General features: G+C 34.8%; 1 protein-coding gene across 2 annotated transcripts in view; it reads left to right on the top strand.

The window, feature by feature from the left end:
* Positions 1-10163: 10163 nt before the first annotated feature.
* Positions 10164-11169, top strand: part of LOC140336755 (complement factor H-related protein 1-like) — a 74951-nt gene continuing 73945 nt past the window's right edge. For both annotated transcript variants that reach the window (XM_072420100.1, XM_072420099.1), the window contains exon 1: positions 10164-10305. In XM_072420100.1, the coding sequence (XP_072276201.1) occupies positions 10233-10305 (73 nt within the window). In that variant the 5' untranslated portion in view covers positions 10164-10232. The remainder of the gene's footprint in view (positions 10306-11169) is intronic.

Here is an 11169-nt window from a genome sequence, read left to right as displayed (position 1 = left end):
TAAAATTACATATGGCTCAACCCCAAGTTAGTATGCTGCCAGACAGTAATACCTAATAAAATATTAAGGTTCATAAGAACATTGTTGGTAAATGATTCCTGACATCTTTTTTGTGATCTGATCTTGCAGACCTTGGTCTTATTAATCATGTAGGACTATAAAATTTTAGAAAACGATATTCTTTTATTAACTGATACAATTCATCAATTGCATACACACTAATTACCAACAACAAACTCTGTTATATGCAGGGTCTGTTGTAGGGTGGCCAAATGGGAAAATAGCCCAAAGCCCCACCTTATCCAGGCCCAGGACATAGTGGCAGGGGTCCAGAGAGCTTAAATGCTATGTATTTGGGGTCTCAACTTCATATTTGTTTAGAGCTCCATTTTTTTAAAACTGTTCCTGATTCAAAGACGTTCAAATATGTTCCCACCTTACCCTGTATGTAGGACTGATTTATTGAAGCCCTCCAAAGATTGAGAAAATACACTTTCATCAGTGAACCTGGGTGATCTAGGTAACTTGGAATAGATTTCTTAAAAGTCAATTTTTTTCATCCTGGATAAGATCTATTGCAGGTTTGTTGGATCACCTAGGTTCACTGATGAAAGTGTATCTTCTCCAGTCTTGGAAAGCTTTATTAAATCAGGCCCTGTATGGTACTTTTCTTTCCATTAAGTGACACCCCCACCAATTTTCAATGGTTGGATTATGTATATTCTTAAAGGTGCTCTTGTACTGAGGGAAGTAGAGCTGCTGTCATTTCTAATCTCCTTTGGATAATGCTTATTGCCTGGCTGTCCCTGGTCCTGTTACTTCCTATGATACAACTTAAAACTAATATGCATTTAGCAGAGTTACTTCCGCCCTATCTCTACTTGTTCTGGGTCATGGAATTAAGTTGTAAAATAAACATGTCATTATTGTTGCTCTATTATCTCTCAATTTTAGGTTTTCTCCTGCTGCTATAGATTATAGGTCAGCAAAGCTGTTTGAAAACTAAACACTTTTGTGTCATTGTGATATGAACCGAACATTGCAGTCTAACAATTTCAAAGCCACTCATTAAAAAAATGCAGCTGCCTACCTAGCTAAAGATTGCACCTTCTGACTTTCACAAAACCTTAGTTACCCCATTCTTAGGATTGCAATTTTTTACCTTTATTATTTTTTTCTGAACTTCCTTGCTAAAACCTTCACATTCATGTTTATCTGAGTTTCTACCTCCCCTGAAGAGGCTGAATGGTGAAGTGCATTGGGAATCTGGGCTGTTTTCCTCCACATTTTTATATTATGAACTGATTATTCCCCATTTGGAGGAAAGGCTATATCTAAGCTAATGACTATCTTTTATAAATGTAATAAAAAATATATTTTATGTGACATTTTGCCAAAAGATCCCCCACTTTGTGTTTTCCCATCCCAAATATGCATTGAAGAATGCAGCTTCGATCTCTTTTACTTTTCAAATATGATAGTTATATTAAAAGATTGAAGGCTACTCAATATTCTTTAGGAAACAAACCGGGAGCATACTTAGCTAGAAGACTTAGAGCGCGAAGAACTAAAGCTAAATTTTTTTCTATTTTAGACCCGGTCACTAATAAATATTTTTATAGCCCACAGGGTATTGCGGAAGCTTTCTGTAATTATTATAAAAGTCTGTATAACTTAAAGGATGATAGTGCTACGTTTCAACCGACTACTGAATCCATATCTAAATTTCTGGAGTCCATCTCTTTACCCACGGTCACCCCAACACAACTACAATATCTATCTGCACCTTTTACAATAGCTGAAATAGGCAAGATTATTTTTTCTCTACCAAATAACAAAACTCCGGGAATAGATGGATTTCCTAATGAATATTATAAATTTTTCCAAACACAACTACTACCATACTTAGTGCGAGTATTCCAAAAAGCAGCTGATGATGGAGTGTTCCCTAAAGAAATGCTTCAAGGCACGATGGTTACTATTCCCAAAGATGGGAAAGATCTTACAAGTCCCAACCAATATAGACCGATCTCGCTCCTTAACTCGGATATTAAGATCTATGCAAAAGTGTTGGCACTTCGACTTACTTTGATTGTTCCTGATTTGATCCACTTTGATCAGGTGGGATTTGTTAAAAATAGACAAGCTCCTGATGGCACTAGGCGCCTGATCAACATACTGCGATTTGTTGAATTGCATAAATATCCCTCTTTGCTGTTATCTTTGGATGCTGAGAAGGCATTTGACAGAGTACATTGGGGATATTTGGCCTCGGTGTTGGATAAATTTGGTATATCAGAATGGATAAGATCTGCCATCCTATCTTTTTACTCTACCCCTAGTGCTAGGGTCTTTACATCTGGCGCCCTTTCATCTAGTTTTGCAATCACTAATGGTACACGTCAGGGCTGTCCACTTTCCCCCATTATTTTTATCTTATTAGCTGAACCTTTAGCAGAAAAAATAAGAATGGAGTCCAGAGTACACGGCATATCAATAGCAAGGAGAGAGCGCAAAATAAGTTTATTTGCTGATGACATTATGTTAATACTATCTCAACCTCTGATGTCTCTGAAAGGGGTTTTAGAGATTATAGATGAATATAGTAAAGCTTCTTACTATAAGCTTAATATGTCTAAATCGCATATCCTACCATTAAATATATCTCATAATATTGTGGACCAATGGAGGTCTGTGTTTCCATTTTTGTGGGAGACATCGTCTATCTCATTTTTGGGTATAATCTTGTCAGCCCGTACTTCATCTTTGTATGAATGCAACTACAGAAAACTTCTGATATCTATGAAGGCAGAATTGGTGCCCCTCCGCAAACAGGAATTTTCTATAGCTGGAAGAATTGCAGCATTTAAAATGTTTCTATTACCAAAACTCCTGTATATATTTAGAACTGTAATTGTTCCAGTGCCCACTACCTTTTTTACTCAAGCACAAAAATATCTCTCTGAGTACGTTTGGCCTAATAAGAAAGCACGCTACAAATCTACTATTATGTTTAGAGAGCGGAAATGGGGAGGTTTAGGCCTACTCAATATATGTTGTTATTATAATGCTTCCCTTATGGCTCAGATTAAACATTGGTGGAATAATGATATTAATAAACTTTGGATGGAAATGGAATTGTTATTACTTAATTTTCCCTCTTTTCAGTGGCTATTATTGGCCATGAGAATGGGATTTCATGTACCTTCCAACCCATATCCAACGGTCCAAGCGACTCTCCAAGCTTGGAGTAAATGTCCACTTTCTGATCCAAGGGGGCAATCATCTATGCTTCTTACTCCTGACTTAAGGATTTTGGAGGTGTTTATTCCTCATTTAAACTTATCCTCTTGGTATATGCATGGAATTACTAAGCCTAAAGATCTTTATTTCTTTAAAAAATTTAAGACTTTTCAATCGTTACAAAAGATTTATAACTTACCTTCTACTGAGTTTTTCACTTATATACGAATTCGACACTGTTTATTGAATCTGGACCTATCGGACAGATTACATATGGAACATTCTGTATTTCTCTATTTTAATAATTTGTCCTCAGGGACTAAGGGAATTTCTAAATTCTACCGCTTGATTAGTTCTAATCTAGGATTTTGGAAAACTTCAGTGCGTAAGTGGGAGATAGATCTTAATCTTATGATCCCAGATAATTTGTGGCTAACCACATTGAATATAACTTATCAAGCTACTAAATGTGCAGATCATTGGGATGTGTACCAAAAAGTGATAAATCATTGGTATTTAACGCCGACTAAGATGGCACACTTCTCCAGATCTGCCTCAAATTTATGTTGGAGAGAATGTGGTAGTCTTGGCTCTCTGCATCATATTTTATGGGACTGTATTTCGCTAAGATCCTTTTGGAATCAAGTATTTGTGCTGATCTCAGAAATTTTGAATACCCGTGTTCAACCTGAAGTTAAGCTTGCGATTTTACATATAGGGGTGGAAGATTTCCCCATATATACTAGGTCGGTTATTATTCATGTGCTCTTAAGTGCTAAATTATCTATACTACGTAAATGGAAGAGTTTTCATGTACCGTTGATTTCTGAAGTTGTTAGAAATCTTAATGAGCACTGTTCGTACGAACGGATCTTTGCTTTATCTCAAAACCGATTTAAAATATTTCTTAGACATTGGGATATATGGTTTAAACACAAGAAATGTGCTCTTAGCAACTCTCTCTAATACAATAATAAGTATTGTAGTATCTAGTTTATTTTAATGAGACGTCGGATATGTTTGCATTTAGATTTTATACTGGCTGGTATATGATTTTGTTTTTGTTCGTTTGTATGTTTTTCTTTTTTTTTTATGTGAGGATCTTTTTTTCTTTATGTGTGTTCCACATCTCTTATATTTTCTTTACTTTCCTTTATCTCTCTTTCTTAGTCAGTCACCATAGTGGTATTATTCTGTTTGTATGTTTTATGTGCTATTGTAATCTATATTGTATATCCTTTAATAAAGAAAAATTCTTAAAAAAAAAAATATGGATATATAGATATAGATAGATAGCGAGATAGTCAAACTTAATATTTCATATTCATTGACATATTAATAAATATGGAACCTAAAAAGTGTACCTGGCACTTGTGTCCCAAAATCCTGTTGTTGGTAAGTGGTGGGTGGGAAGGAGGGGATGAGGCGAAGGCTAACGCTAGGCATACACTGTGCAATTTCATTCTGGTTATTTTCAATATTACAAACAGAAATAAAATCAATTTAAATTGTAATCAACTTACAATGTATTAATGTATTTATCCACTTCATTGACAAATAATCTGAATTACAATTAATTTTACTAATAATAATTATCTAATAATTTTTATTAAAAAAATCAGTTTTGGTTGATTCAGTGTTCTTGTCTAATCAATTGTCTACTCAATTAGACAAAACCAAAAATGTTAGTTTAAATGTAAGAAACTAAATGTAAGATAATGTTGTGTTTTATAGTCATTAGATTTACCATACTTTTTCGTCTGCATTAGAAAACACTAGATCAGTGTGTATATAAGGACTAATGAGCTTCAGTTAAAACCAGAACAACTTGGTCTTTTCTGCAATCACCAGAATGTAAGAATGTGGAGAAATTCTGCATTGAGTTGGATTATCTGTAATAAACTTTATATATTAGCTAGTCGTACATACAATTAATAGAGTTTTAGAGAAGTATTGTATGAATACTGATTTGCAGAGCACTTATCTGTTTTAAAGCAATGCTATGCAAGATGGCTAATAATGCTTTCCAATAAACACAGCAGCTGAAATCAGTAAAAACTAATTTCATAAAAGTTTATTCTGTGCACCTTAATCTGTGTTTTGTGTAATGCTCTGCACTAATAATAACTCCAAAAGTAGGCATCGGGAGGGCATTAGAATATCTCCTCCAGCCTGGACAGTGTCAATTTCTCTATCTCTACTTTTTGCATCTTTAGTAGGGATAAGATTCAAGTTGGCTTAAACTTGGGTTCAAGGAGAATAACTGGTATGCATGTTTGAAATGTGTTTTAAACTATTAGCCAATACGTTTGGAATTTTATGCCACAAATTAAGTAACAATTCACAATGCTTTCCATAGCCTTTTTAACAGGACAGTGTTGGAGGTAATAATCTAAAGGAATAGATAACCCCCTTATTATAAAAGAGAAGCTCACTTCAGGCATATTGTCAATGTGTATTGTCAACTAATTACTAACCACTAGTGTTAGTCGAATAGGTCGCTATTCGATTAGACCGCTATTCGGCCGAATAATGCAAAATTATTTGGGTCGTCGAATGCCGAATTCGAATCCCATTAAAGTCAATGGGAGAAAAATTTGGGTTGTTATTCGGGTCGGTGGAGAGCTTCTACAGCCTATAAATACATTTAAAAAGACATGTCAAGACTCTCCCATCTCTGCACAACACTGTACAAGTAAAAATAAAATACGGAATCTTTTTTTCTGTTGCTGGCATGGCCATTTTATGGGGCGGCCAAGGGAACATACCGGATTTTACGCAGTATCTGCATGAGGATCTGTAGCATCTGTAGCAGTAATAGCATGAGGAGGAAGTGGCAGGCCATGAGACATAGTGTGTATGGCTGTGTTACTCCTCCTGCTCTTACTGCTGCCACCTGCCCACTGCCCAGTACCCAGCTCTAGATGCCAGACTAGACTCAAGCTCAACAGGGTCTTCTTGCCCCATTGATTCCGCCAATCCCGTTCCCTTTCATCTGTATTTCTGTTAAAAAATACAGAGAATTATTTCTGCTAACACTTGCTACCTATCAAAAAAATTTTCTATATTTCTGTAAGAAAAATACAGAGAATTATTTCTGATCCTTCTCGCTACTATTAAAATAAATAGAAAATTGTATGTATTTCTGTAATAAAATACAGATAACTATTTCTGATAACACTTGCTACCTATAAAATAAACAGAAAAAATCCTGTATTTCTGCAATAAAATTCAGAGAATTATTTCTGATCCTTCTCGCTACCTATTAAAATAAACAGAAAATTTTCTGTATTTATATAATAAAATACATAGAATTATTTCTGATAACACTTGCTACCTATCAAATTAAACAGAAAAAATTCTGTATTTCTGTAATAAAATACATAGAATTATTTTCGATAACACTTGCTTACCTATCAAATTAAACAGAAAAAAATCTGTATTTCTGTTAAAAAATACAGAGAGTTATTTCTGGGTGATGGAAAGAAGGGTAAAAAGTACCCTAGAGATGGCGATATTCAGCAGATGTGATCTGATAGCATCTAAATCTCATATCAAACTCCCCCGATTTACCAATGGACCCATTCAAAGATAAAATGCATTGGATTATGACCAATGATAAAATGACCCATGTTCTTAAGAATACTTTAGACAAATTTGAATTGATATGGGAACCATGGAAAAAAGTGTGTTCAATTATTTACATACAATAAGTATTACTAATTATTATTTAAGTACAATAAAATAGTAGAATTTATCTGGTACGACTTTCCCTTTCCCTAATGTGTCTTGTCATGTTTTATTTGTTTTTGTTATTGTGTGGTCTTATGAGTTATGGTCAGATTTAATCTTGCACAATTCACGGGTTAATACTAAATGTAAGGATAAACACAATTTATTAAAGATAATTTAGTTATATTGATGATAGCATTGTTACCACCTAAATTGAAAGTTTGAAACTGAAATTGAATTACAATAAGATTAAATCGAATTATGCATAGTGTTTATTGAACCTAAAACCATTTTGTAGATATTCATGAGCTACTTTTTCTATTGTTTAAATGTAGCAAAAAAAAAAAAATCAGTCTGCAATGTTTTCTTACTGAAGAAGCAGTATCTCTGCATTGGCTTTAAGCAAATAACTCACTGTAACATAATGATGTGTTGCCACATTATGGATTCTTTTAAAAAGAAGTAACATTTATGTACCGAATGTATTTTTCTGGCCAAGTTTTTGAAACCAAAATCCTTTTTATTTGGTATTTTGTTTTAATAAAGTGTGTTTGATGATTTTATCTACTATTGACCCCACTGAAACACCCTGCTTCTTTTTTCACCAGTGTTTGTGAATATTTTTTGTAGGGGCATCCTTTTTGAAAAATAAGTCCAACCATATAATTAGTCAGAATTTATCTTATTGATATTGAGATTTTGATATAGTCTGCAATGTGTAGATCAGAACTGGTCTAGAACTGAACAGAGACATGTTAGTTAGAACAATACTACCAAACAGTCATCACAACTACCATAGTCATTAATACAGTCAAAGATAAAATTTGGGGGAAGCCAGTTAACCTAACTGTAGGTTTTTGGGATGTGGGAGGAAACCGGAGTACTCAGAGGAACCCATGCAAACATGGGGAGAACCTGCAAACTCCATGCAGATGTCCTGGCCAAGATCTGAACCTGGGACCTAGCGCAACAAAGGCCTGAGCACTAACCTTTGAGTAACCGTGCTGCCCCATATGTTGTGTAAACTTTGGTCTGTACATATCATGTAAGTACAGCAGCATTTGAAACAAGATTTTGTTCTGCATGTTTGATATCCCTTGGAGTGTGGCTCTTTTTGGATTGTGCACTATGTTTGGGAAAGCTTGAGTGATCACCTTAGCTAACATGTATTTCCATTAGTTCTATGCAGACATTAACAATAATCGAGTAGAAATCAATAGAAAATCCTTTAAATCTAAACAATAGTATTAATTTCCATTTTATATTACTCCTCTAGATGTTGCCACCAGGTCACTATCTAAAAAGTAATTTTACAATCTCTACCTAGTCAACAGGTTCCTAACTCTTGCAAAGGTCATGCAAGATCCTTTTATAGAAAAATATCTGATGATAGGTCCACTGTGTATAAAAATAGTAGACTATGTCCTATATGACACTCTGAAAGATTTGACTGACCCATGAGACTCACCATAAAGAGAATTCCTAGTGATGCTAGCAATGTAAATAAGGAAGTAGGGAAAGCTTAAGACAAGTTATTGTAAGGATTTACTTCAGGCCCATTACCAAACTTATTTTGCTCTTGGCCTACGTGGACTGAACTTTGTTCCAACTGCATTTAAATAAAGGGCTGTACTGTCACTGTAGTGAGGCAACACTATATGTTGCACAATAAAACATTGGCATAATTTTAATGTATGTAATTAGAGTGTTTCTAGATAGTTCAGGAAATTGATTAACTGCCAGTTGCTGCATGGCTGATACCTGTGCACGTATAAGTGACATACTCCTATACCTGTAAGTGTTGAAATAGTTGGAGAACCGAGAATTGGGGGGTATACCCTGAAGTCATGAAATGCGCACAGAATGGGGGATCAGGGTGGGTAGTTCTGAAGGTGTTTGATGTCTGGCTAGGCTGACATCTGAAGTTATTTCCTTAGAAACAGGATCAGGGAAGTATAAATGTAGGGACTGGACCTAAGGGTTAGGTTCACTCTGGTGTGAAAATAAGATTCTCCCTGGGATATGTATGCAAATGTCAATTGTGTTAGGACTTTATATTACTTCAAGCAAGTGTCTGTCGATGTGTGTTGGATTTTATATAAAACTGAAGAAAGACCAATCTGCAAGCCTACATTACTTTCTATAGTCACCCCACAAGGAACGACACAGTTATAAGCAAGCAGTACATACATGGGTGAGCATTATATGAATAATTCTCTTTTTTGGGTTTTAGATTTTTAAGACATTTTGAGCAAGTTATTTTCACATAATTGTTGTTATAAATATAGTGATGTCTGACACTACCAAATTAGATTTGTGATGCAGTAGTTATGTTTTTGCATGGCAAATGTTGTTGTATCTTTGTTTTATTACAACCTTACATTGTGTTGCCAACCTGTGTTTACGTTTTCTATTGCACTCATTTTTATGTGTCCTCATTTCTATGAAGTCTTTTCCTTTCCTTATGATTGTAAAGTTTTTTCAACATTGAAATTATGAAAGAGATCATCTTTTTGAATAAATAAATATTACCCTGTGTAGGGATTAGTGAATTGGGCAAAATGGCATTTTGATGGTAAATAGATCAAAAAATCTAAACAAAGGTAAATTTGGCAAATAGCCTCTGTAGTCTTAATGCTCCAATGCTGCTGCTAGCTCCCTCCCTTTTACAGTGTGGGGGAAGGGTTATCCATATACCCCTTTCCTCCCTATTGGTTGTTGTGAGTCTGCTGACCAGAGAAAGGGTTCTCAGAGCATTTAAATTTGGCAACTTCAAATTTGTCTGGAGGTGATCTTTTTGAGGTATATGTGAATGCCTGAAATTCATGTGGTTTATGTTTCGATAAATCTGAGTATCATACCTAAATTTCTGTACTTGGAATATTTACACTGAATTTATTTTACATTTCCTTATTACAGAGCTGCTAATGTTTTCTAGTTACAGACTAGAGCAGCAGAAAAACCTATGTGTCAAATTACAAAAAAGCTTACACAAGCAAACACTGTGTGACCTGTGTTATGTTTGAAATTACCAAAAATATTTCGAAATTTGCTCTAAGGAAAACTGACCTTACAGGAAAAAGGTTCTTATGTTAACACTATGTTACTTTATTGACTGAACAAAGGTGAGATGGTATTATAAAATATGCAAAAACAATATTAGTTAAATAAATTTAGTTTGAGTTTAGGTTTGCCCTGTACTGTTTCTAGTTATCGGATGCAAAGGGATAGCTCCTAAATACGTCTGTGATCATTTCATGATGTTTTTAAATGTCTTGGTAATATTCTTTACATCTGCTCTCATCTGTAGTGCAGCTTCATTAGAGAAAGGTAAGATATTGATTGTTTGTGTTTTCAAATAAGTATAGATTGTGGTCTACACGTTATAATCCATACTAAATTATACTTATGAATTTTAAGAACCTGCTCACGAGGAGCATTTAATATCTTTATGTTTTGCTTCATTTCTATAGGTGTAGATTTTGGATAATAATACAGGATTAGAAGTGTAAACACCAAGGTATAAACCTCAATAGACAGAAATATGAAGATGTAGTACAGATCTAGTTTGAAATTAAGATAATATCTGCTCTTGCACCTTGTTTATGTTTGTTCAGGATTCTTTCTGTAGACTGCCTACCTCCCACTAAAAATAGTTGTAAAAAGTTTCCCATTTATTAACCTCCAGTGCCGTGGATCGCACACTGTTCTCAATGAATGCAACCGCAGCCACATTCATTGAGAAGATCCTCCAGGCACTAGAGGCTATTAGGGGACAAGTCTCCCCATTCATTCACCTCTAGTGCTCTGTGATTGGCTGGGGAAGGGAAAATCCTGATGAGGCTTGAGCTGTCATCAGGGTTTACCTTTTTGCTGTTAGCTCTGCTCCCCTGATTGCCCTTGCAGTTTTTCACAGTCCCAAAAATAACCCAAATTTTTTCATCATTGATTTTAATGGTGTTCGAATTCAGCATTCTATCACCTGAGCAATATCCCCCTATTCGATCGAAAAGCTGTCGAATCGAATAATGAGATATTCGACCAACACTAGTGTTTACCACTTATCTTACAGGTCTAACTGCACCACAGATCTGCTGAAGATCTACATTCCAAATGGAAATTTTAGGAACTTTTAGCCTTTGTTTATGGTTAATAAATGTTAAGTTTTTTCTTTTTTTTTATAATATTTAATAT

The sequence above is a fragment of the Pyxicephalus adspersus genome, chromosome 8 (genome assembly GCF_032062135.1).
Source record: "Pyxicephalus adspersus chromosome 8, UCB_Pads_2.0, whole genome shotgun sequence".
Taxonomy (NCBI): domain Eukaryota; kingdom Metazoa; phylum Chordata; class Amphibia; order Anura; family Pyxicephalidae; genus Pyxicephalus; species Pyxicephalus adspersus.
This window is presented reverse-complemented; position numbering and strand designations above follow the sequence as displayed.